The sequence below is a fragment of the Neovison vison genome, chromosome X, assembly GCF_020171115.1.
Source record: "Neovison vison isolate M4711 chromosome X, ASM_NN_V1, whole genome shotgun sequence".
Lineage (NCBI taxonomy): Eukaryota > Metazoa > Chordata > Mammalia > Carnivora > Mustelidae > Neogale > Neogale vison.
Window position 1 is genome coordinate 88,795,570 of NC_058105.1, and position 27,889 is coordinate 88,823,458.

At 42.6% G+C, this 27,889-nt stretch overlaps 1 protein-coding gene and 1 pseudogene across 3 annotated transcripts in view; both read right to left on the reverse strand.

Annotated features, from left to right (window-relative positions):
• Positions 1-27,889, reverse strand: part of PAGE4 (PAGE family member 4) — a 143,160-nt gene that overhangs the window by 112,953 nt on the left and 2,318 nt on the right. For 2 of the 3 annotated variants that reach the window (XM_044235494.1, XM_044235490.1), the window contains exon 2: positions 3,395-3,525. The exons of the other annotated variant lie outside the window; for it this stretch is intronic. In XM_044235494.1, coding sequence (XP_044091429.1) covers positions 3,395-3,415 — 21 coding nt within the window. In that variant the 5' untranslated portion in view covers positions 3,416-3,525. The remainder of the gene's footprint in view (positions 1-3,394; positions 3,526-27,889) is intronic. 3 annotated transcript variants of the gene reach the window in all.
• On the reverse strand, positions 19,646-20,294 carry LOC122896650 (annotated as a pseudogene).

Consider the following 27,889-nt stretch of genomic DNA (forward strand, 5'->3'; position numbering starts at 1 on the left):
TGCACTCATGAGTACATGAAATGCATTGTCAGTGTACCATAAACAATATGTTTGTGCCTCTTCAGTGTGCACCCTGGGATGTACTTTTGGTGTAATCAGATGGATTTCCTATGCTTGCCATATTAAAATATGCCTATACTTTTTGAGTATACTCATTCAGCCTTTCCAGGCATTCAAAGCTGAACTTCCTTGTGCTCTCATTTTATTACTATTTTGACATATTCCCTTACCAGGAGTATCCAAGACATTATTTCACTGATTAGTGCAAGGATTTATGCTCTAGCTAGGAGTTCCTGAACTAGATCATGTTATCCATAATTTATATCAGACTCTGGCTCAAACAGCAAAAGAAATAGTGCAAGCATTAGAAGTATAATAGATGAGCATAAATTTATCAGATAGAAGTTTTATTTGCTCACCAGCCAAAGTTGAGTCTGGGCAATGGGCAACACATTTTATTGCACCCAATGAATACCTTAGAAGTGGAACAATCAATTAACTAAATAGCTGCTTGCTTAACCAATATTGATGAAATTAATCCTCATGAATTGCTCTCCAGGTTGGGCTTAGGCAAACGAAGAAATTGGACATTCAGTGGATTTTAACATTTCTTATTGTTATGATCATCCTTAGGCTTTTTGCTCTCCTTCGCCATCTAACATCCAGGTTCTTTTTTTTTTTTTTAAAGATTTTGTTTATTTAGGGGCGCCTGGGTGGCTCAGTGGGTTAAAGCCTCTGCCTTGAGCTCAGGTCATGATCCCAGGGTCCTGGGATCGAGCCCCGCATTGGGCTCTCTGCTCATCAGGGAGCCTGCTTCCCTCCCACCTCTCTCTCTGCCTGCCTCTCTGCCTACTTGCTATCTCTGTCTGTCAAAAAAATAAAATCTTAAAAAAAAGATTTTATTTATTTATTTGACAGAAAGACAGCAAAAGAGGAAACACAAGCAGGGGAGTGGGAAAGGGAGAAGCAGGTTTCCAGCCAAGCAGGGAGCCCAATGTGGGGCTCAATCCCAGGACCCTGGGATGAAGACCCAAGCCAAAGGCAGACACTTAACAACTGAGCCACCCAGTCACCCCTAATGTCCAGGTTCTCAAATGCTGCTGCATAGCCATGATCCCAAAGTTAACTCATGATCATCATCAGAAGGAACCCGCAGCCCTCATGGTCAACCCGGCTGAGTGCTGAGTGACTGAGAGGTGTAGATGAAAAATTCTGGGAAAGTTGCTGGTATCTGGTTAGCAGAGCTGAGACAGAGAAGACAGTGACAGATGTAGCACAGACACAGCCTGTCACACATTGCTGGGAATTAAATTCCCAAGGTTCCCTGGGAATCCATAAACATCTACACTGGTTCCCCACCCCCCCAGGACCCAGTCTGCTGCCCAAGGGCAGAACACCCCCAGTTGACCTTTTGCTGGTTGCCAGCTTACCCCACAAGAGGAAAACAATGTTCACCATTTCCAAATATGGCTGTGGTTTTCCTTCTTTCCTCTCTCATCTTTCTGCTAGATAAATCCATAGTTTGATAAAATCAATCTGTTACTCGTGTTTTGTGTTCAAGCAAATCAGTGCAATAATAATCAACAATATATCTTTGGGTCATTCTTTTGTTACCAGGTGGATTGGGGAGATCCCCAGGCCCTGAAGCCTCTACCCAGCCCATCCCTGCAAGTCACCAAAGGCTTTCTTGTTGCAGGAAAGACCAGACATGGTGGTTGAGCAGCACAAGTGGGAAAAGCTTATTAAAGAGTACACTCCCAAGATTCAAGAGCAGGTGAGCTCCAGGGGAAAGCTGAGCTCCCTGGGGTTTTGAGTCTCTATCTTTCACTTACAGTTGTTCAAGAGGGGTGGAATATTTATTACTTGGGGATGGGATTTCTTGGGAGCCTGTTTCATACCTTTCCTCCTTTACTTGGTCAGGGTGTCTGGCTTTCTTTGTCATGGGCCTGTCTGGTTTGATCCTGCTCTTTATGGCTTTGTTTTTGGAATGCTGCCAGGGCAGGTCTCTTAACTTTCCCAGAGCAGGCATGACCATGTTCTCTGGCCTCCAGGCTTTCTGTTAAAACCTAACTAACTGGGGTGCCAGGTTAGCTCGGTTATTTGCATGTCTGACTCTTGGTTTCAGGTCAGGTCAAGATCTCAGGGTCCTGAGATCGAGCCTCGCATATGGCTCTGTGCTCAGTGTGAAGTCTGAGATTCTCTCCCTCTCCCTCTCCCTCCCAACCCCAATAAATAAAGAAATAAAATTAGAGAGAGCACAAGACTGGGGGTGGGGAGGGGAAAACAGAGGGAGAGGGACAAGCAGACCCGCAGTCAGCAGGGGAGCCAAAGTGAGCAGCTTAACCAACTGTGAACCACTCAGGTGCCCAACCAGGAGCTTTTATAACAAAACACCACTGTCTTTCCCTATCCCAAACCATCCCCCTCCCATACCATGCCCCATCCCATCTGGTTCCCTTCCCTTCATAGAGGCAACTAAGATTACTGGTGTCTTGTATCTCTTTCTAGAGGTATTCTAGATATGTACACACAAACACACCTTTACATAAAGTTTGCATAATACTCTGAATCTTGCTTATGTCACTTCATAATATACCTTGGAGAACTTTTTTTCACTGTCAGTCTAACAAATAAATACATAAATAAATAAAATCTTAAGAAAATGATTGCTTAGGGGCGCCTGGGTGGCTCAGTGGGTTAAAGCCTCTGCCTTCGGCTCAGGTCATGATCTCGGGGTCCTGGGATCGAGTCCCTCATCGGGCTCTCTGCTCGGCAGGAGGCCTGCTTCCTCCTCACTCTCTCTGCCTGCATCTCTGCCTACTTGTGATCTCTGTCTGTCAAATAAATAAATAAAATTTTAAAAAAAAAGAAAGAAAGAAAATGATTGCTTACTCTAACACTTGGACACATGCTATTCTAACCTCTATGGGCCTCAGTTTTTTTATCTTGAAAAATGGGGATGTACACTATACACGTAGAGAAAATTAAGAAAGATCACAAAAGTGCCAGTGCCCAGCACTGCATTCTGCACATTTGCAGAAAAGCTTCCTTCCCAGGCGAAGTTGATGATGAAGGTGTTCACATCAGGCACTCTAGAAGTGTTACAGGGTCACCTGGGGGCCTCAGTGGGTTAAGTGTCTGCCTTCAGCTCAAGTCATGATCCCAGGATCGTGGGATAGAATCCTGCTTCTCCCTCTCCCTCTGCCACTCCCCCTGCTTGTGCTCTCTCCCTCTCTCTCTGTCAAATAAGTAAGTAAAACCTTTTAAAATAAGAACAATGAATATGGCCATGGTGGAGCTTAACGATATGAATAAACGGTGGGAAGGCAAAGGAGGGTGAGGGGTGCTTAATGCAGGAAGATTTAAAGGTGTGGAGGAACAGAGGCAGACTGACCTGGTCATCGGAAACCTGCATCTTAGCTCCTTCTGGTGCCCAGTCGAATTCCTCAGCATGATGTGTTACAGGTCAATAGCCTAGATTGAAACCTTGAGCTATAGATGCACTTTGGGCCTCACTTTCCTCACCTGTAAAATAAGAATGACCATACCTACATCAGAGTAGTGTGCTTTACTCGTGATATTTGGTGAAGAGCACTTAGCAGATTTAAAGCAGGAAATTTATAGTAGCTGCTATCATTGCGATTTCAGTTCCCTATCATTGACATTGCCTTTTTTAAAAGATTTATTTATTTTTATTTTAGAGAGAGAGGAGAGAGAGGTGGGGGAGGCACAGAGGGAGGGAGAGAGAGAATCTCAAGCCGACCCTACCAAGCACAGAGCCTGACATGGGGCTAAATCCCACGACCCTGAGATCGACCTGAGCAGAGATCAAGAGTCAGACACTTAGCCAACTGCAACCCAGGCGCCCCTGACATTTCCTTTCTATTCTTCATTCTCTCACATCCCCTCTTGCAACACCCACTTTGCTCCCCCTTTCATAAAAGTTCCTTGTTCTTCCTGGCTTCTCCTTTTGTTTACTCTGTTTGTACCCTAACTCTCTCCCCACCCCACCCCCAAACACACGCAGAACTCATCTGTCACTGCCTTGCTTAGCTTTCCGAGGTCTAGATTAAATCAGGACAGTATTTCCAGCATGTTTTTGCCTTTATATAATAGTACTCTTTGTGGACAGCACTATGTCCTAATGGCTTTTGTAGGCAGAAGCCTCTGATTGGCTTATGAGGCAAGCATACTACTTTAGTAGCCTTTGAGTTTCTTGAGGCCCGCCAGAAAAAGGCGCAGAGTCGTCCAGCTAGATCCCCAAAGTCAGAAATTTGGTTTCTCTGGGATAAAGGCCAAGTAGCTCCCCCTGCCGTTCCCGAGTGCACTTGGCTTCTGCACTGTGTGGGTAGGGCCCTAAGAGGAACTGACCTAGGAATGAGAAACAATCATCTAACAATCTGTGTCCATTGTGAGTCCTTCGGCATCTTGAACAATAAACGTTTGTGGTGACTAAACCCCTGACAAGAGTCATTCATAACTCCTGGATTTATGTGTTTGGCTGGGCAAGTGAGCACAGGTGCACCTGTTTAAGTATCAAGGCCCCCGAATCTTGTACTGGGTGACTTCCAGCGTGTTTTTCAAGTTTTCAAAACCTGCGCTGACCAGGGCATAGTCAGCTTTATCCTGGGCCCATGTAAGAGAGCTTCCATTGTGTGGGAATGTGTGGAGATTATTTTTTTAATAAAAGCCAAGTGTTCACTGTGGACCAATTCCTTAATTTCACAGTGAAATAGTGCCTGTGCCAGGTTTGACTTATTGTTTCTTTAAACATCGCACCTACCTTCAGGTTTATTAGTCTCATTAAAGATATTCTGCTTCTCTTTTTCATGCCCACCTCCTTAAAGGCGAAGAAGGGCTCAGTGTGTGGGGGGTGGGGTGGGGAGTGTCTGGCGCCCCCTGTAGAGTCCCCTTCCTCTCTGCAGAGCTCTGTCAGGGGCTGCCTTTCCACAGGGGGCATCAAAAAACAAGCCAACTATCCCCTTCCAGCTTTTGCTATGGAGATTATGAACGCGTATATGAAATCTAATAACTTCGGTTATGGTTTCCAGGCAGCAGTGGTGGTGAACGGCTTATCCTGCTGACAAACGTGCTTCATGAAGATCTGCCCTTACCCCGGGCACTGGAAAAGATAAACAAGTTAATCCGAAAGACTCCTATGCAGTCACAGGAACCTGGAGCCATCTGGTTGGGACAAAAATAAATCCGTGAACCTCTAGGGACTTGGGCAACTGAAATGACATGACTCGCACAGAAGAGCATGGGGAGACCGGCAGCAGGGACCACGGAAGCCACTCTAACTAACACACATGGAGCAAAGGACTTCTAGAATAAAATGCCTTGTATTTTCTGGGACTAAAGCCCAGACAGTAACTTGAAAGTCTCCCAGCTTGATAGAGACAAATCAAAACATGAACTGATTGGAGGAGAAGCTCTTTTCTGGTACAGAAACACAACACAACACAACAGAAACTAGAAGTGTCATTTAATTGGCATTTAGCAAACCAGAGGGCTCAGCCAAGCAGAATTATTTGGCTGCCTTGTGTCAAGATGCTCCTCTCTGAGAATTCTGTGTGGAGTTACATTTTTACATATGCTTCGGGTTCTAGATTGAACAAATCACAATTACGCAGTATTTGGGACATAGTCATACTAAAAATTGTTTGTTGTTTATCTGAAATTCAAATTTCACAGGGCATCCCATATTTTATCTGGCAGTCCCACTGTGACAATCAACGAAAACCACCCAAATAAGAACAACAACTTTAAAAAAAAGCGATTTATTTAGAACTTGCTGTAGCAAGGGAGTCAGGCATCATCAATTACGGTTGGCAGAGATGCAAAGCAGGCAGCAGAGTGGGAAAGTTCTGTTTTTTTTTTTTAAAGATTTTATTTATTTATTTGTGAGAGAGAGAGAGCACACAGGCAGGCCGAGTGGCAGAAGAGGCAGAGGGAGAAGCAGCTTCCTCGCTGAGCAAGGAGCCCAATGTGGGACTCGATCCTAGGATGCTGGGATCATGACCTGAGACGAAGGCAGCTGCTTAACCAACTAAGCCACCCAGGCGTCCCTGGGAAAGTTTTATAGGGGAAAAAAAAAAGAGGAAGGACGTCAGGTATGCCCTGTGGAAAGAAATGAAGACAAACCAAATGAGAAAAACAAAGGCCATTTATTCTCAGCTTCTGAGAGCAAGGGTGTCATACACCATCACTTGCCTTTCAGCAGAGACTCAAAGGCAGACAGAGAAGATAAAGCTTTATAGTAAAAAAGAGAGAGAAGGCTTCAGGCGTGCCCTGATGGGAGGCCATTGGCATGGGGAAGCTGTAGGCGGATTAACTAGAAGCAGGGCTTCCTAGATGATTGGTTCGGAGTACATACTTCGCTTTCTCCCGTTGGTCCGAATTTAAAAGCCGGAGAATGAAGGAAGCTTGTCAGTTACTAATCAAGTCCTGGCCACTTAGGGCTGGTTGTTACAGAAGGTGTGTGATTTATAGCAGGTTGGCTTCCTGTTTATTGTTTATTGTTGATAAGGGTCTGTTTTCCTGGGCAGGTTGCTGCAGGTTGTAGAGCCAAGTTCTTTTTTTTTTTTAAAGATTTTATTTATTTATTCATGAGACAGAGAGAGAAAGAGAGGTTGAGGGAGAAGCAGGCTCCCAGCGGAGTAGGGAGCCAGATGTAGGACTCAATCCCAGGACCCTAGGATCATGACCTGAGCCGAAGGCAGAGACACCCAGGCGTCCCCAAGTTCTATTTTTATATGTGGTCTGATCACTGCCCATTTGTATAGCTGTCTCTCGGTTCTGATGGGAGGCTGTTGGTAGGAAAAGCTGGAAGCGGGCTGTGGGGCGCCTGGGTGGCGCAGTCCGTTAAGCGTCTGACTCTTGGTTTCAGCTCAGGTCATGATCTCAGGGTCCTGAGACAGAGTCCTGCCTTGGGCTCCATGTTCAGTGCAGAGGCTGCTTAGGACTCTCTTGTGCTCTGCCCCTCCCCCACCCCCAAATAAATTATTATTTTTTTAAAAGCTGGAGCATGGCTACTAAGAAGCCGGATCTTATGTGATTGGTTTGGGAAGCAGATTTGGCTTTCCCTGTTGAGTGCTGAGTTGAAAGCTGGAGCCAACAAGAGGGAAGCTGGCAGCTGTTGATGAATTTCTGATGGTTTGGGGCAAACTGCAACAAAGGTTGTGGGTTGACCTGCCATGCAGGATGCAGGTAACCTGACAAAGGACCTGAATAGGCATTTCTCTAAAGAAGATCTACAAATGACCACGAAGCACATGAAGACATGCCCAACTGTCCTTAGGAATCAGGGAAAATGCGTATCAAAACCACAGTGAGATACCACTTCACACCCACTAGGATGGCAATACTTTAAAGACAGACAATAAGTGTTGACAGGCAGGGAAATGGGAACCTTCATACATTGCTGATGGGAGTATAAAATGGTGCAGCTGGGGTAGAAAACAGGTCAGCAGTTCCCCAAAAAGTTAAACATTGAACTGCCATATGACCCAGCATCCTGTTCTTTGGTATACACCCGAGAGAAATGAAAACATATGTCCACACAAAAGATTTGTACACAAATGTTCACAGCAGCATTATTTACAGTTACCAAAAATGGAAATCACCTAACTGTCCATCTGCCGATGAACAGATACACAAAATGTGGCACACCAATACAACAGAATATTATTCAGCCATAGTAAAGCACTAATACTTGGTATAACATGGTCCAACCTTGAGAACATTATGGAAAGTGGAGGAAGCCAGGCACAAAATGCTAAATTTTGTACAATCCCATTGAAATAAAATGGTCAACATAAGCAAATCCATAGAGACAGAAAAGAAGTTAGCAACGACCAGGGCCTGGGAGGAGGGGAGAATGGGCAAAATGACTGCTTATGGGTACAGGATTTCTTTTTTTTTTTTTTTTAAGATTTTATGTATTTATTTGACAGAGAGAAATCACAAGTAGATGGAGAGGCAGGCAGAGAGAGAGAGAGAGAGAGGGAAGCAGGCTCCCTGCTGAGCAGAGAGCCCGATGCGGGACTCGATCCCAGGACCCTGAGATCATGACCTGAGCCGAAGGCAGCGGCTTAACCCACTGAGCCACCCAGGCACCCCGGGTACAGGATTTCTTTGGGAGATGTTGAAAATGTTCTAGAATTAGTTAGTAGTGATGGTTGCACATTTTTGTGAATATACTAAAAAGCACACTGAATTATACAGTTTTTAAAATGCTATGATTCTCTTTAGAGGCACGTTTTGTAGTTACCTCTTGGGATGAGAGAGGTGTGTCTTCTAACTTTTGCAGCTTTCCTGAATGTACATCCTTCTGGACACCTGTATAGTATAGACCCTCTTTTGGTCTCTTGATTGTCTCGTCTTCTTCTTCAGACACACCTCCACTATCTTCTATCTTGGTACATGAGTCCATTAGTAATGACCACCAAATGCTGATGGAGGCCCAAAGAGAGGATGTGAGAAGGTACCAAGGGCCACTTTGTATAATAAAATATTTTAAGTGATACTGTAAGAACCACAGAATATTCTCGATTTAGGAGTTAATGTTTTCTTCTTTCTTTCCCTTCTGATTTTATCTCTCTATGGACTTGGAAAATATAAACTGCCATAGCCTCTTGTAGTTTTTTTTTTAAATTAAAGATTAAAAAAATTATTTGTTTGACACAGAGAGACACAGTGAGAGAGGGAACACAAGCAGGGGAAGTGGGAGAGGGAGAAGCGGGCTCCCCGCAAAGAGGCCAATGTGGGGCTTGATCCCAGGACCCTGTGATCATTATCTGAGCTGAAGGCAGACGCCAAGCGACGGAGCCACCCAGGCGCCCCAGCCTCTTGTACTTTTAATCACATGAGGCAGACCTGCAAGGCCCTAAATTGCAGCTCTAATGCCCTTTTGCTCCCTCTGCTTCGCCATCTACAAATATTTAGCCCGTCTTTAATTTCTCTCAAGCAGGGCCTTCCAAAAATGACTGATCCACCAATCTCTAATAAGTTGCTTGATTTTTTTAAAAAGATTTTATTTATTTATTTGACAGACAGAGATCACAAGTAGGCAGAGAGGCAGGCAGAGAGAAAGGAGGGAAGCAGGCTCCCCGCTGAGCAGAAGGCCGGATGGGGGACTTGATCTGAGCTGAAGGAAGAGGCTTTAACCCACTGAGCCACCCAGGCGCCCCAAGTTGCTTGATTTTAAGATGATAAGAGCTTCATGGTTGTTGTTTTTTTTTTAAAGATTTATTTATTTATTTATTTGACAGACAGCGATCACAAGTAGGCAGAGAGGCAGGTAGAGAGAGAGGGGTAAGCAGGCTCCCCACTGAGCAGACAGCTCAATCCGAGGACCCCGGGACAATGACCGGAGCCGAGCCGAAGGCAGAGGTTTTAACCCACTGAGCCACCCAGGCGCCTGAGTTTCATGTTTTATCTTTCTCCCTACAACTAACATTTTACCAAAGGTCTAATATATAGAACATAATATATATTCTAAACCAGCCATCCTCAACCCCACATACACGTTCAGATAATCTGGGAAATGAGTTTTGAATGTTGATGCCTGAACCCCAGTCCCAGCTTGATTGGTAATAAGGTGGGCCTGATAATTGGTATTTTTAAAAGTTCACCTAGACAATTCCAAGGGGCAGACAGGGTTAATGAAAACTGTATTTAAAAATAATTTATTATTTTTAAATTTAGATTTACTAAACGTATTTTTATCAAGCAATATAGCTATAAAGTTCTAAAAGTCTAGTGATACTTTCTAAGGCTTTTAAAAATGCAATGTCTGGGGTCCCTGGGTGGCTCAGTGGGTTAAAACCTCTGCCTTCAGCTCGGGTAGTGGTCCCAGGGTCCTGGAATTGAGCCTCACATCAGTCTCTCTGCTCAGCGGGGAGTCTACTCCCCACCCCCTGCCTACTTGTGATCTCTGTCAAATAAATACAAATCCTAAGTAAATTAATTAATTAAAAAAATAAATAAAAATGCAATGTCTTTTCTTTAAAGAATTTGTCAGAGAGCGCACAAGCAGAGGAGCAACAGGCAGAGAGAGAAGCGGGCACCCCACTGATCAGGGAGCCCAAAATGGAGCTTGATCCCAGGACCCTGGGATCATGACCTGAGCCGAAGGCAGACACTTAACCAACTGAGCCACCCAGGTGCCCCAAAAAATGCAATGTCTTGTTCTACTCTTACCCATCTCTAATTCTCATTCCCCAGAGGCAACCACATTCAACCCTTTTAACTATTTCCTTAAATTATTTACCTCTATTTATCAGTGCTATTATTATACTGATATTATTATTTTCAATTTTATCTATTATAAGTTGACTTCCTACTATAGAAGATAAAGATCTACCTCTTATCTTCCAGCATTTTGCACACATGCTTTGCCTTCCTCCCATCTTCCCAGCAGATTTATATCATGGTTTGGGGTTAAAGCAATAATCAGTGTTAACATAATTATGGCCACGTAAATATAATAAAATGGCAAACTTGTGCCCTAACATATCAATAATTAACTTAAATATAAATAGTTTAATTATACCAATTAAAAGAGATATTAGCAGCATAGATTTTAAAAATTAATCTAATCATATACTGTCTGTAAGAAACCCACTTCAGGGACACCTGGGTGTCTCAGGCGGTTAAGCATCTGCCTTTGGCTCAGGTCATGATTCCAGGATCCTGGGATAGAGCCCCACAACGGGCTTCCTGCTCAGTGGGGAGCCTGCCTCTCCCTCTCCCTCTGCTGCTCTTCCTGCTTGTGCTCTCTTGCACTCTGTCAAATAAATAAATAAAATCTTTGAAAAAATAAAAAGGAAAAGAAACCCACTTCAAATACAATCATATAGGTAGGTGAAAAGTAAAAGGATAGAAATATGAATATAATGCAAACATTAATTTTTAAAAAGCAGGAGTGACCGTATTAATATTAAAGTAGACTTCAGGGCGCCTGGGTGGCTCAGTGAGTTAAGCCTTTGCCTTCGGCTCAGGTCATGATCTCAGGGTCCTGGGATCGAGTCCCACATTGGGCTCTCTGCTTGGCAGGGAGCCTGCCTCCTCCTCTCTCTCTCTCTGCCTGTTTGTGATCTCTCTCTCTCTCTCTGTGTCAAATAAATAAATAAATAAATCTTAAAAGAAATAAAGTAGACTTCAGAGCAAAGATAATTACTAGAAACAAAGGACATTACATAATGGTAAAAGAAGCAGTTCACTAAGAAGAGATACTGAGGCAGAAAAAGCATCTACAAAATCCAGAACCCATTCATGATTTAAAAAAAAAAGAAAACTCATCAAACTAGGAATAGAGAAAAATTTCCTTGACTTGATAAATAATATTTATAAAAACTTGTAATTAATATTGTATTTAATAGGGAAAGACTGAATGCTTCTCCCATAAGATGAGGAACAAAGCAAGGATGTATGTAACCCATCTTTCTTTTTTTTTTTTAAGATTTTATTTATTTATTTGACAGAGAGAGATCACAAGTAGGCAGAGAGGCAGGCAGAGGGAGAAGGGGAAGCAGGCTCCCTGCCGAGCAGAGAGCCTGATGTGGGGCTCGATCCCAGGACCCTGAGATCATGACCTGAGCCGAAAGCAGAGGCTTAACCCACTGAGCCACCCAGGTGCCCCTACCCATCTTTCTTACTCAACATTCTACTTAAAGCTCTTAACAGTGGAATAAGACAAAAAGGCAAAAGAAAAAATAGAATAAATTTTAAATGCAGATTTTTTTGTCTTTACTGCATTTATTTTTTATTTTTTTATTTAACATGTAATGTATTATTTGTTTCAGGGGTACAGGTCTGTGATTCATCAGTCTTACACAACACCCACCGCTCATCACAACAAATACCCATCCCAATGTCCATCGCCCAGCCACCCCATCCCTTTCACTCCCCTCCCCTTCAGCAACCCTCAGTTTGCTTCCTGAGATTAAGAGTCTCCTCTGGTTTCATCTTGTTTCATTTTTCCCTCTCTTCTCCTATGATCCTCTGCCTCATTTCTTAAATTCTGCATATCAGAGAGATCACATGATAATTGTCTTTCTCTGACTGACTTATTTTGCTCAGCATAATACCTTCTAGCTCCATCCATGTCATTGCAAATGGCAAGATTTCATTTTTGATGGTTGTGTAATATTCCATTGTAGACATATACCACATCTTTTTTATCCATTCATCTGTCGATGGACATCTGGGCTCTTCCCATAGTTTGGCTATTGTGGACATTGCTACTATAAACACTGGGGTGCAGGTGCCCCTTCGGATCACTGTATTTGTATCTTTGGGGTAAATACAGTGTAATTGCTGGGTCATAAGGTAGGTGTATTTTCAGCTTTTTTAGGAACCTCCATACTGTTTTCCAGAGAGGCTGCACCAGCTTATGCAGATTTTTTTAAAATGAAGAAATAAAAGTATCCCTATTTGTAAAGCTCTGTATAAGTAATTCCAAGAAATCTATAAAACAAACAAACCTTCTAAAACCTCCTCCCAGAACTAATAAGTGAGTTTGGCAAGGTTTCAGAATACAAAGTCAACACTCAAAAACCAATTGTATGTATGTATGTTTTATATATATATACATACATACAACACACTTGTGAAAACCAAAATTTAAAACACAGTACCACTTATGTTTGTGTCAAAGAAAATGAAATACTTAGATATACAGTTGACCCTAGAACAATGCAGGGGCTGGGGTGCTGACCCCTGTGCAGCTGAAAATCTCTGTATAACTTTTGACTCCCCAAAAATGTAACTACTAATAACCTACCATTGACCAGAAGCCTTACAATAGCATAAACAGTCAATTAACACATATTTTGTGTATTATGTTATGTGTATCATATACTGTATTCTTACAACAAAGTTAGCTAGAGAAAAGAAAATGTTTTTAAGCAAACCATAAGAGGAAATACATTTACATTTACAATACTGTACTGTAAAATATCCAGATATAAATAGACCCATGCAGTTCAAACCATGTTGTTCAAGACATAACTATAAGATCTACAAGTGTGTACAGGACCTGTATGCTGAAAATTACAAAATGCTGATGAAAGAAATCAAAGACCTAGATAAATGGAGAAATATTCCATGTTTATAGATTGAAAGATCCAAAATAATAAAAATGCCAATTCTCTCCAAATCTATAGGTTTAATGTATTCCCTATCAAGGTGTTCTGTAGACATAGACAAGCTTATTCTAAAATTTATATGGAGGGGTGCCTGAAGTCAGTTAAGTGTCTGTCTTCAGTTCAGGTCCTGATCCCGGGTTCCCAGGATGAAGCCCCGTGTAGTGTAGGGTTCCCTGCTCAGTGGGGAGTGTGCTTCTCCTTCTCCTTTTGCCCCTCCCCTGCTCATGCTCTCTCTCCCTCTCTCAGATAATTAAATCTTAAAAGTAAAATAAAACAAAATAATATTTATATGGAAAGGCACAAACCTTAAGATAGCAATATTAAAATAAAATTTTAAATAAAACATACTTGATTTTTAATTTAAATTAAGTTTTAAGCTAATTTTAAAATATTTAATTAAAAATAAAATGATTTTTTAAAAAGAATAAGTTGGGAGGGATCACTCTACCTGATGAAGTGCTTACTACATAGCTATAGTAATCAAGGTAATTACTGTATTAACAGAGATACAGATATAATCAATGGAACAGAATCAAAAACCCATAAATAGACCCACACAAATAACACCCAACTGTTTTTTGACAAAGATGCAAAAACAATCCAAGGGAGGAACCATAGCCTTTTCTTTTCTTTTTTTTTTAAATATTTTACTTATTTATTTGACAGAGAGAGATCACAAGGAGGCAGAGAGGCAGGCAGAGAGAGAGGAGGAAGCATGCTCCCCACTGAGCAGAGAGCCTGATGTGGGGTTTGATCCCAGGACCTCTGAGATCATGACCCGAGCCAAGGGCAGAGGCTTAACCCACTGAACCACCCAGGCGCCCCAACCATAGCCTTTTCAACAAATGGTGCTGGAGCAACTGGATATCTACAAGCAAAACAAAACAAAAAAACCCTTAACCTGAATCACAAACCTTGTACAATTAACTGAAAATGGATCATGGAGTTAATGTAAAATGTAAAACTGTTTTAGAAACAAGCTTTTAGAATCAGAACATAGGAAAAAATCTTTGGGACCTCAGACTCAATAAAAGTTCTTAAACTTGACACCAAAAGCACAATCCTTAAAAGGAAAAATTGATGATTGGACTTTATCAAAATTAAAGACAGTTTCCATTGAAATACTCAGTTAAAAAGATGAAAGATGGGGCACCTGGGGGGCTCAGTGGGTTAGGGCCTCTGCCTTCGGCTCAGGTCATAATCCTGGGGTCTTGGGATCGAGTCCCACATCGGGCTCTCTGCTCAGTGGGGAGCCCGCTTCCCCTTCTGTCTCTGCCTGTCCCTCTGCCTACTTGTGATCTCTCTCTCTCTGTCAAATAAATAAATAAATAATTTTTTTTTAAAAGATGAAAGATGGGGTGGCTAGGTGGCTCAGTCATTAAATGTCTGCCTTTGGCTCAGGTCATGATCCTAGGGTCCTGCAATTGAGCCCCTCATCGGGCTCCCTGCTTGGCAGGAAGCCTGCTTCTCCCACTCCTTCTGCTTGTGTTCCCTCTTTCACTGTGTCTCTTTCTGTCAAATAAATAAATAAAATCTTTTTTAAAAATAAATAAAGTATAAAAATAATGAATACTGTTTTTCTGAAAATAAATAAATTAATAAGAAAAAAGAAAAATAATAAAGTATAACTATCCTAAATACCTAGTATAATTTTTTAAAAAACAAAAAAAGGGATGCCTGGGTGGCTCAGTTGGTTAAGCGGCTGCCTTCAGCTCACATCATGATCCTAGCATTCTGGGATTGAGTCCCACATCGGGCTCCTGCTTCTCCCTCTGCCTCTGCCTGCTACTCTGTCTGCCTGTGCTCTCTCTCTCTATCTCTCTCTCTCTCACAAATAAATAAATAAATAAAATCTTTTTTAAAAAAGATGAAAAGACTTGTTACAGACTGGGAGAAAATATTTGCCGGCCCCATATCCGACCAAGGCCTTCTATCTAGTATATATAAAAACCTCTCAGAGCACAACAATAAAAAGCAAACAATCCACCTAGGAATGGCAAAAGACATGAACATACATTTCACCAAAAAGGAAATATAGATGGTAAGCAAGTATCTGGGAAAATGTTCAATATCACTGGCCATTAGAGAAATGTAAATTAAGACCTACATGTGGGGCACCTGGGTGGCTCAGTGGGTTAAGCCTCTGCCTTCGGCTCAGGTCATGATCTCAGGGTCCTGGGATCAAGCCCCGCATCGGGCTCTCTTCTCAGTGGGGAGCCTGCTTCCTCCTCTCTCTCTGCCTGCCTCTCTGCCTACTTGTGATCTTTGTCTGTCAAATAAATAGAATAAAATCTTAAAAAAAAAAGACCAACATGTGCTATCACCAGGCACCTATTAGAACAGTTGAAATAACAAAATAGTGATAAATACCAAACGCTGCTGAGGACACAGAGAAACTGGATCTCCATACATTGCTGGTGTGAATGTAGGATGGTACAGCCGGTTTGGAGAAGGGGTGGTGATAGAGTGAATACAAAGAGGTAACATGAAGGGGTTCTTCGGTGGTGATGGACCAGTTCTGGATCTTGACTGTGATAGTAGCATAAAACTACACACATACACACACATACACACAAATGCAGGGTTTTTTAATGGTAAAAACTGAATGAGGTCTATATTCTAACAGTAATATACCAATGTCAGTTTCCCAGTTTTGATAGTATACTATAGCCAGGTAAGATGTCACCATTGGGAGAAGCTAGATGAGGCTGAGGTTATCCATTTTTGTAATTTCCTGCAAGTCTATACTTATTTCAAAATAAAAAAAAAATTTAAGAAATCTATTGCCCCTCCCCAAAAGTCTGCCCCTTCTGACCATTAGGCTGGGCTTCCTGTGACCTAAGCTGGCCAGTCGGCATCAGCATCCCTCTTAGGCACAATATTTGGATAAAGGGAGATCACATTACACAAGTCAGCCAATCAGAGTTCCCCTTGGGAACTTTCTTGCCTACCAAGGAAGAAAACATGAGGAGCCCTGATAATGCAATTTGAGCCCCGAGATCCAGCTGTGTCTCAAAGCATAGAACACTGCATTTCCCAATTGTGCAAGCTAGTAAATTCCTCTAAAAACATCAGTGTATGATAGGGAGGATCCAAAAGGCCAGCAGTCATAATAATTACTAACTACAGTTTTTGCCTTGTTTCTGTTTCCTTCTATCAAGTCACTCTGAGTCTCTGAAAACATGGGCTAGAAACTGAGCCACATCCATTAAAGAGCTTAGATGGAAATAATGATGGTGCAGTTAGCATCCATGTAATGTTTGAGTGTAGAAATTTTCTGTGAATGCCTGAAATTGTACCACAAAGAAATCTCCCTACCCTGTGTATATAATGGGCCCCTCTGCCAATGAAATTCATTTCTGCTTAAGCTGAATGCAATAAGCGCATAACACAAGGAAGCAGATGGACGATCAGAGTCAGAAGTTAAGTCAACTTTCCCAGGTGTCAAGGAAGAGAATTTTAGAGAAATATAAAACAGATCTGAATCAAGTAAAAGGTGTCTAACTAGAGAAAAATATCCATATGGAAGATTATTATCTTGTGACCACAAGACAGCCTCAGTTGCCTAGGTGACTCCCACAGGAAGATGTTAGCCATGTGGCTTTCTTTATAATCTGGCAGGATAAGCTATTATCTCCAGGGTCTGACATCAGGAGCTTCATATAAATGGCCCTTGTTTGCCATCTTCCAGGGCATGGCAACATAAGTTCAAGTAAGACAAGCCAGAGCCAAGGGGTGCCTGGGTGGCTCAGTGATTAAGCGTCAGCCTTTAGCTTGGATCATGGTCCCGGGGTCCTGGGATCGAGTCCCGCATGAGGCTCCCTGCTGCTTCTCCCTCTCCCACGCCCCCTGCTTTTGTTCCCTCTCTCGCTGCCTCTCCCTGTCAAATAAATAAATAAAATCCTAAAACAAAACAAAACAAAAAAAGACATGCCAGAGCCTAGAAGTAGACTCACTAAACCCTTCTCACAATGGAGCTGGCTCACCTTCAGATGTGGAGGCCAGGTGAATATAATGCCGAAGAGTTGTGGCAGCAAATGGCAGAGGGCAGTCCAGGTCAGTAGTTAGGTGAGTTGGGTGAGGTGGCAGAGAAAGCCCCAATTTGAAGTGCCAAGCATTCTACCTAGTTCTCAGGATATAGTTGCAGAGTTCAAGGAGCAGGCTACATATGGATATGACTCTTGGAAGTCTAAGCAGGTTGTCAGTCAGACTTGGGGGCATCTTACAACAGGGGGCAAGACTATGGGTACTGGACTGGCTATGGTAACCAAAACTTGATTCCATGGTAGTCAGTTGGGGAAAGGTATTAGGACATACTGGAAAGAAATAAGCACAGAGCTCTAATCTGAATTAATCCAGGGGAAGGGATATATCATCATGACAGATACTCAGGCTAAAGAAACAGAACAGAAGCCCAGTTCTGTGAAATGGGCTAAAAAGACCCAGAAATCAACTTAGAAGCAAGCAGAGAGGGGCCTGTGTGGCTCAGTCGGTTGTGTGTCTGCCTTCGGCTCAGGTCATGATCCCGGGGTCCTGGGACCTGGCCCCAGGTTGGGATCCTGCTCAGCGGGGAGTCTGCTTCTCCCTCTCCCTCTGCCTGCTGCTCCCCCTGCTTGTGCTCTCTCTCACTCTGTCAAATAAATAAATAAAATCTTTAAAAAAGAAAAGAAGCAAGCAGAGCTCCCAAAATTTCCACTGAGAACAGATTGCATTTGTAGAAAATGAGGCAAGATTTAGCTTCTAGGTGGAAATTGAGGGGCCCCTTTTGGGGAAAAAAAGGGTACTAGTGACTAGGAACCCAGCTAGGAACGTCATGTTACCATCCTGAAACCTCCCTCAGGTCTATGTATGCCACTATTAAAGCTGGATTTTGTTTTTAGCAAAGGGCTATTCCATTCCTTTTAAGAAAATTTTCTATTAGTATAGGTGTCATAATTTAAATGGTTATCAGCCATTTATACCTTAGTATGAATTTGCTTACATTTTTCCTTTCTGAAAGCAGGTTTTGATGGGAATTGGAAGAAATTATTCATATAGCAGAGTCTTACTGAGAGGCTATGAGCCAGGCACTGTGCTATGCACTAGGGATACGAAGATGAGGCAAAGCACATACGCTTCATCTCTGAAGAATTTTATAAGCTTCTATATTAAGGTTGGGAAGGAAGCCACTAAAGGAAAAATATGTGCAGGAGGTTGACTATAAACAAATATTTTCTTATTTTCCAGTGTTTCCAAGTATGACTCATTTCTCCATGGAAATCCCACAAATGAGCCTTGCCATTTTTTCACAGCCCTTAGCACAACATCCCTAATTCTTCAAATAGCATGAGGACTTCTGTGTCCATGCTTACAGTCAGGAGCAGAGATGCTGGGAAGATCATTTTGTTCCACCTACTTGGATTTATTGACAAGGAAAACCCGGTCCAAAGAGATAAAGCAGCCAGAAGAAATCATGAAGGGAGCTCATGGCAAAAGCTCATGGATTCCCCAAAGCCTCACTTTAGAACCTTCTCAGCTGCATCATAGCATCTCCTAGCAATAAGCCAGGAATGCTGTAATGACAGAGAAACCCCAGATCACTTGTTTTCCAATGTCTACCACATGCACTTCAAACCCTTTGGCCTGGCTTTCAAAGCCTTCCACTCTCTCTGCTCTACATGACTGCACTACTTGATCTTTCATTACTCATCTACTTCAATTATTTGACTCTTCTATCATCTGTGCTTTTCTATTTCCATGCCCTTGCTTATGCCCTCCTTTCCCCCAGATGTCCTGCTACCACCATCTCCATGCAAAGAATTCGTACCAATTCTTCAGTGCATCCCATTCAGAAAGACATCCACAGTCTCACCCACCAGCAAAGATCTCTAACTATCTTTGTGCTTGTACCATTCCAATGGCTCTTACCACATACTACCTCAGATGTATTTTGTTAACTGTCTTATCTGTCCTAATGAAAGACAGGGACTCTAATGCATATCTGGAACTCCTCCAGAATTCCCAGCACGATAAATTCCGGGCCTCAAAGATATCTGATAAATGAATGAATGAATGAATTGAGCTGAATTGAATTGAACTGAATTAACTTGAATTCCTGTGGTTGACCAAAAGGTGGAGATCAAATCACAGCAATGCTGTTTTAAAGTTTAGCCAGGCTGGGACAGACTAGATAGGCAAGAGAAGGAGAAACTAGAAAGAGGCTGCAGAGGAACCAATTAAGGGACTGTGATTATCACGGAATGAGGAGGTAAAAGTAGAGATCCAGATGGTAGAACTGGACCTGGATAGGAGATAGCAAACTAAAAACACATTGCATGCAAGTTGAAACATGGGGCCTGGAAGAGATAAAGAATAAGGTTTTAATTTGGGAGACAAAACATGGAGGTGCCCTAGACACAAATAAGCAGACAGCAACTGCCAAACTGTTTCGTGCTTTTCTCCATTTTTTGGGTAGTTTTATGGTTTTATTAACACAAATATGAGATGCACATGAGCTATCTATTCATTTCTTCACTGCGCAGCGTGGCATTGGAATTGGTGATGCTGATGGACAGCTGGGCTACTCTTTCTACAGTGGCTTGGTGGTTCTTGGAGAAGACATTGTGAGCAGCCTCGGCACAGTAAGATTTGTTGCACATCAGCAGCACCTGAGATAGATTAGGAACTTCTGGAAGCCACTGGGCAGTGTGTGCTCTGCTTTCTTGTTGCTTCTGTAACTGATGTTGGGCATCAAGGTCAGGCCCTTGATTCTTCTGTGCCCTATTGTCAATGCCTCTGGGTTTCCACCAGTTGCGCTTAATATTGACCTATCAGTCTGACTGGTCCCAGATGAACTCTTTGGTCCTCTTTTTGTTGTTGTTGTTGTTGTTGTTGTTGTTGCTGTGGTAAGTTTGAGCCCCATGTAGAGTGTAGAGATTACTTAAAAATAAAATCTTTTAAAAATAGATTTTATTTATTTATTTATTTGACAGAGAGAGAGAGAGAGAGATCACAAGTAGGCAGAGAGGGAGGCAGAGGTGAGGGGGAAGCAGGCTCCCCATTGAGCAGAGAGCCCAGTGCAGGGCTCGATCCCAGGACCCTGAGATCATGCTTGGTCCTCTTTGTAATGATCTTGGGCTTCACAAGGGTTCTGAGGGCAGCCATGATACCAAGTAGGAGACGGCTGCCATCTCCACAGGCAGCACAAAGGAAGAGACTGCTTTCCTCCTTTTTGATTAAAGTTGTAAGATTAGCTAATAATCATTCATTTTTTTTTAATTTGTTGAAAGGTCTTAGAAATCTCTGAGGCACAGAAATGCAGGCTGTGTCCCCAGGAACTCTGCCCCGCACCTCCTCTCTCCCCACACCAGTGTTCTGTGGAGACACTTTTCCAAAGAAGACATCCAGATGGCCAAGAGACACATGAAAAAATGTTCCATATCACTCATCATCAGGGAAATACAAATCAAAACCACAGTGCTATGCCACCTCAGAGCAGTCAGAATGGCTAAAATTAATCAGTCAGGAAGCAACAGATGTTGGCCAGGATGCAGAGAAAGGGGAACCCTCTTCCACTGTTGGTGGGAATGCAAGCTGGTGCAGCCACTCTGGAAAACAGTATGGAGGGTCCTCAAAAAGTTAAAAATAGGGGTGCCTGGGTGGCTCAGTGGGTTGAAGCCTCTGCCTTCGGCTTGGGTCATGATCCTGGAGTCCTGGGATCGAGCCCCGCATAGGGCTCTCTGCTTGGCATGGAGCCTGTTCCCCCTCTCTCTCTGACTGCCTCTCTGCCTGCCTGTGATCTCTGTCTGTCAAATAAATAAAATCTTTCAAAAAATATATATTTTAAATTTAAAAATAGAGTTACCCTACAAGTCAGCAATTACACTACTAGGTATTTATCCAAAGGATACAAACAGAGTGATCTGAAGGGGCACAAGCACCCCAATGTTTAGAGTATCAATGTCCACAATAGTCAAACTATAGACGGAGCCCAGATGTCCACTGACTGATGAATAGATAAAGAAGATGTGGTATGTGGGGGGGTGTGGGTGTGTATGTGTGTATATTATATTCCATTACATATATGGTATATATGTATAGAAGTGGTATATGGAATATATATACATATAAATACACACACACATACAATGGAATATTACTCAGCCATCAAAAGAATGAAATCTTGCCATCTGTGTGATGTAGATGAAACTACAGTGTATTATGTTAAGCAAAATATGTTAGTCAGAGAAAGACAAATACCATATGATTTCATTCATATGTGGAATTTAAGAAACAAAAGTGATGAACACAAGGGAAGGGAAGGAAGAAATAAAATAAGATAAAAACCAAGACAGAGGCAAACCATAAGAGACCCTTAACTCTAGGGAACAAACTGGGTTGCTGGAGGGGAGGTTGGTGGGGGGATGGGGTAAATGGGTGATGGGCACTTGTTATAATGAGTGCTAGATGTTCTATGCAAGTGATGAATCACTAAATTCTACCCCTGAAACTAATAACACACTATATGTTAACTAACTTGAATATAAATAAAATCCAAAAATAGTAAAAAAAAAAAAATAGCCCAAAGGTAGGTGCACACCAAATGGCCAATAACTGATAAATGGATAAACCAAATGTGGTTTATCTATGCAATGGAATATTATTCAGCCTTTAAAAAGAATGGAGTACTGATACATGCTAAAAAGTAGGTGAACCTTGAAAGCATTATGAGAGAAACCAGTCACAAAAATCACAAGTTGTATGATCCCATTTATATGAAATGTTCAGAACAGGCAAGTCCATAGAGACAGAAAGTAGATTAGTGGTTGCCTGGGGTGGTGGGGAATAAGGGCTGACTTCTAATAGGCATGAAGTTCTTTCAGGGGGGACAAAATTGGTCTAAAATTAGATTGCAGTAATAGTTGCTTGACCTTGTAAATACATTTAAAAACCACTTTTCAAAGGTGAATTGTGTGGTATGTGCATTACATCTTAGTAAAGCCGTCTTTTTTATTTTCCAATTTAAATTTTTAGAACCTCTTACTCTAGGGCAGTGGTTCTCAGTAGACAGCAAGGGGATGATTTTGTCCCCCAGGTGCCATTCGGCAATATTAGAGACAGTTTTGATTGTTCACAACCTGGGGAGGTGCTCCTGGCCTCTGGTGGCTAGAGGTCAGGGATGCCCCAAATGTCAATAGAGACTTGGCTGAGACACCCTGATCAAGGGTGAAAGTGCTTTAAAATAAAAATGACCGGGGGCACCTGGGAGTCTCGGTCATTAAGCATCTGCCTTTGGCTCAGAGTAGGATCCCAGAGTCCCAAGATCAAGTCCCACATCGGGCTCCCTGCTCAGCAGGGAGTCAGCTTCCCCCTCTGACCTTCACCCTACTTGTGCACTCTCTCTCTCTCTTTCACTTGTGCACGTGTGTGCACACGCATGCTCTCAAATAAATAAGATCCTTAAAAATATAATTAAATTAAAATGACTGTTCCTAGTACTCTCATCAGGGTTTGTTGTTGTTGCTCTTTTATGGCATTTGTTACCGACCCTCACCCCCATATACCTATGGGGCTCAGGAGTTGCCTTACATGTTTTGCAACTAGCCTCTCAGGGGTAAAGCAACCATTAGGATGCATGAATTCATGTTTATAGCAGTGATCAGCTTCTCCCCTCTCATAATGGTTGGAAACCTCTTCAGGATTAGTCAGAGCTCTTGAAAATAGTTATGCAACAGTTTTTCAAGATAGTTACGGTTCTACAAAATGGAGATCTTAACATTCTAACTAAAGTACCTAATTTAGAAAGTAAGGAAAGATCCCTATGTTATAGTCCAGAGAAGTTAAATCTATGCCTTTTTTTTTGCTTAACAACTTCAATTTATTTATTTTCAGAAAAACAGTACTCATTATTTTTTCACCACACCCAGTGCTCCATGCAAGCCGTGCCTTCTATAATACCCACCACCTGGTACCCCGACCTCCCACCCCCCCCCCCGGCCAATCTATGCTTTCAAAAGAGACCTTACATGAAATGCATGCATGAGTCAGCAAGTGTATTTAGCGATATATATTCATACAAAAGATGCATTATAAAGCTAGAGGAAGTGGCAAGGCCGGGCAAGTTAGTCACCAAATGAAGGCGAGTGCCTACAGAAAAATTTTGTGACAGGCAAGTTAAAGTAAGCTGAGGAAAGCCACAGGACCAGCCCTCTACAGGCACACCTTGTTTTTTTATTTGTTTGATTGTTTTTAAAGATTTTATTTAATTATTTATTTGACAGAGAGAGAGAAAGACAGCGAGAGAGGGAACACAAGCAGCAGGGAGCTGGAGAAGGAGAAGCAGGCTTCCCGCTGATCAGGGAGCCTGATGTGGGGGCTCGATCCCAGGATACTGGGATCATGACCTGAGCCTAACGCAGACACTTAACCACTGAGCCACCCGGGGGGCCCCTGTTTGTTTGTTTTTTAAAGATCTTATTTATTTATTTATTTATTTATTTGTCTGAGAGAGAGAGGGAGAGAGCGCACAAGTAGGGGGAAGGGCAGAGAGAGGGCAGAAGCAGATTCCCCACTGAGCAGGGAGCTGGTGGCAGGGCTTGATCCCAGGACCCTGAGATCATGACCAGAGCTGAAAGCAGACACCTAACCGACTGTGCCACCCAGGTACCTCTGGGCACACCTTATTCTATTGCACTTTACAGTGTTTTGCAAATACATACAACATTGGGAGGCTGGAAGGAAACGTTTGTTTTCAGGAGTCAGCCTCCCTTCCCTGTTTTACTGGTTTCTGTCAGGGACACTTCTCATATGCCTAGAAGCCTTGTTCTTTTCACCTTACCCCTATCACACTTCTAACACAACCACTTCTCCAAAAACAAAGATCTGACATGATCTTCACCTGGATGGTTGATAATGTCTAAATTTTACATAGCCCAAGGGTGTGTGTGTTATAAATGTTATCAGAGCCTTTAGCCAAAGGAATGAGAGTGTAAAATTGGAAACTTGAGACTTGCTAGATAGGGCTATGGAATTAGCACATCACAGCAACAACAAGGATAAATCTAAAAATAATTATGCTGAGCGAACGAAGCCAGATGAGAAAGAATATATACAGTATGATCCCATTTATATAAAATTCTAGGAAATACAAACAAAGAGCAGACAGTGGTTTCATGGGGATAGGACAGTAGGAGCAAAGGCTGGAAGGGAGGAATTCCAAAGGAGGATAAGGAAACTGTTGGGGGAGATGCATACGTTAACTATCTCGATTGTAGAGCTGGCTTCACAGGTGTATGTATATGCCAAAACTCATCAAATCATCTATACTTTAGGGGCACCTGGGTGGCTCACTTAGGCATCTGCCTTTGGCTTAGGTCATGATCCAATGTCCTGGGATAAAGTCCCGCATTGGGCTCCTTGCTCAGCTGGATGCCTGCTACTCCCACTCCCTGTGCCACTCCCCTTGCTTGTGCCCTCTGTGGGTGTGTGTCAAATAAATACATAAAACCTTTTTTAAAAATGAGTAACTGAATGAAAGGGAGATGGTTCACGGTGAATTAGCTAGGCTAACGCCTCCCGGTGTCGCCAATACCCCTCCTCCGGGAAGTCAATACTGCCCCCCTTGACCGCTTGGTTATTCATCCTGAGACCCTGTGCACAAACTCATTTCAAGGACCGGCTCAAAAGCCCCAACCAAATCTGTCCTCCCAGAGCCCTGGTTGTGGAAAGGATCAAACGGTGACCTCAGAGTGCTGGCCTGCGATGGGTTATCCCTGCTGGAGGGGGAAGAGGGTGACAGATGCCTCTTTTCCTCCCCACAACCATACCAAATGGGTGCCTGGCATGTTGCCAGCGGGTCAAGTCTTTAGGGACATCACTGGGATACCAGCACCCCCTTCCTGTGTGGCTGCCGATTCTGCAATTCGTTCAATGCTATGCTCTAAGCTACACAAAATCTCTTTTCTTTTGCGTGCCAGCCTCCCACCTATTTCAAGTGTCTTGAGGCTTTGGCAAGAAGCAACTGGAACCGCAAGTTCCTGCTTTACTGCGGGCTCTGAAACAGCAGCCCATCCCTCAGCCCAAGGGTTCTTCAGAGGGTCCCTGACTGAATCCAAGAGCAGGTGTCACCGAGTTCTCTTCTCCTCACCTCAAAAAGGCTCCTCTTCTCAGAAACCAGAGATCTCTGAAGGTTGGGACACAGTCCAATGCCCAGCTCAAACAGTCAGGAGGGAAGCTGAATTTTTTACTTCCTCAGCTGGGCTTACGTAAAGCTGCAGTCTGGTTCTCAGTCCTGGACCCTGTATCCACACCCCTCAAAGTGAAATAGTGTCATCTCTGAAATTCTCCTTAACTCTGTGGTTCTCACTCAGCAACCGTGACTTCAGTTAAATCAGTTCACACTCCATACAGTCTTTGTGAATAATTGCAGCTCCTGTGAAACAGGAAGCTTTTTATGGAGGGAAAAGCTCCAGCTTGGATGTTAATGAAGTTATGTCAAAATAAAACCCCAAATGTTTATTATAGGCGGGGATGATCAGTCCTCACTTATGCATTGTGTACCTACTGTGTACCCAGCTCTGTGTCGCACGGCACCCAGAGGGATGCCAAAAAAAAGAGGGGGGTGTCAAGCCTTTTTCTTGCTTTAAGAGAGCTCAAACTCTAGCAGGAATGAAAGGATGAAGGAGTTTAGGAATTTAGGAAGCATAAGAAGAGTAGGTTGTTCCATTCACACTACGAAGGGCCAAGATGATCAGAGATACAGATGATCAGAGTGACTCAAGAGCTAATCCGCAGGCAAGTTTACAGGACTGGGTGTGGAGCCTCTTCTTTGGGGCAAGTCAGGTACGAGGCCAAAGTCAATGATGAATTACCAGATAGAACAGCACAAATTATCACTGTCAGGAATGACCGACGTGATAGCACTATTGGTTCTATGGGTATTAGAAGGATGACTAAGGAAATATGAACAACTTCGCACTAATAAATCTGACAATTTAGATAAAATGGACAATTTCATCAAAAGAAAAAATTACCCAAGCTCACTCAAAAAGGAATAGGTAACTAGATAGCTTCATTGGCAAATCCTACTAAATACTTAAGGGGAGGGGGCAGCTGGCTGGCTCAGTGGGGAAGAGCAAGGGACTCTTGATCTTGGGGTCATAAGTTCAAGGTCCACCTTGGGTATAGAGATAACTTAAAAATAATAAAATCTTGGGGCACCTAGGGGGCTCAGTGGGTTAAGCCTCTGCCTTCGGCTCAGGTCATGATCCCAGGGTCCTGGGATCGATCCCCACATTGGGCTCTCTGCTCAGCAGGGAGCCTGCTTCCCCTTCTCTCTCTGCCTGCCTCTCTGCCTACTTCTGATCTCTCTCTCTCTCTCTCTCTCTCACTCTGTGTCAAATAAATAAATAAATAATCTTTTAAAAAAATAATAAAATCCTTAAAAAAGAAATAACTAGATGGCTTCACTGGCAAATTCTACCACATACTTAAGGGGGAAAATACCAATTCTACATAGATCCTTTAAAACCGAAGAGGAGAGGGGCGCTTGGGTGGCTTAGTGGGTTAAGCCACTGCCTTCGGCTCAGGTCATGATCTCAGGGTCCTGGGATTGAGTCCCGCGTCGGGCTCTCTGCTCAGCAGGGAGCCTGCTTCCCTTCCTCTCTCTCTGCCTGCCTCTCTGCCTACTTGTGATCTCTCTCTGTCAAATAAATAAATAAAATCTTTAAAAAAAAAAACCGAAGAGGAGAAAATACTTGCCAACTCATTCTATGAAGCTGGCATTACAGCCTGACACAAAAATCAGACGAAGACATTAGACAAGAAAACTACAGACCCATGTTTTTGTAATCACAGACACAAAATTTAAAAATTTTATCATACCAAATACAACATTATAGTAAAAGGATAACACATCATGGAGCTAGGGTTTTATCCAGGGGTGCAGGGCAGGTTTAACATCTGAAAACCTATGCTCTTTCGCCATGCTAACAAACAAAAAGAAAAAAAAATGATATGATCATTTCAACAGAGGTAGAAGAAAGCATTTTAAAAACTTCAGCATTGATTTCTGATAAAACCTCTCAGCAAACAAGGGACAGAAGAAACATTACTCAGCCTGATAACAGGCATCTGTGGAAAATCACAGCTAACACCATACTTAATGGTGAAAGATTGAATGCTCTCTCTCTGACCTCAGAAACAGGACAGGGATTTCCGCTCTCATCACTTCTATTCAATACTGTACTAGAAGTTGGAGCCACTGCAGTCAGATAAGAAAAAGAAATAAAAGGCATCCATATTGGAAAATAAAAAGTAAAAAGTTACTACGATCACCTATATGACCATCCATGTAGCAAATACAATAGAAGCTATAAAAAAAAAAAGTTAACGAAATGAAAAATTCTAAACAAAATTTTGGCAAATTGGAAAATGAAATTAAGAAAACAATTCTACTCACAGTAGCATCAAAAATAGGAAATACTCAGGTATAACTCTGACAAAAGATATGTAAAACTTAGACACAGAAAACTACAAAACATTGCTGAGAAAAATGAAAGACATAAATAAGTAGCCAGGTATACCATGTTTATAGATCAGAAGACTCAATATTGTTAAGATATTAATTCTACCCAGACTGCTCTATAGATTCAACACAATCCACTCAAAATCCCAGCAGGGTGTGTTGGCTTTTGGCTTTGGGGTTTGTCCGGGCAGCTATTAACAGTCCCGTTCCTATGCATTCTCCAGAAGAGGAGTAT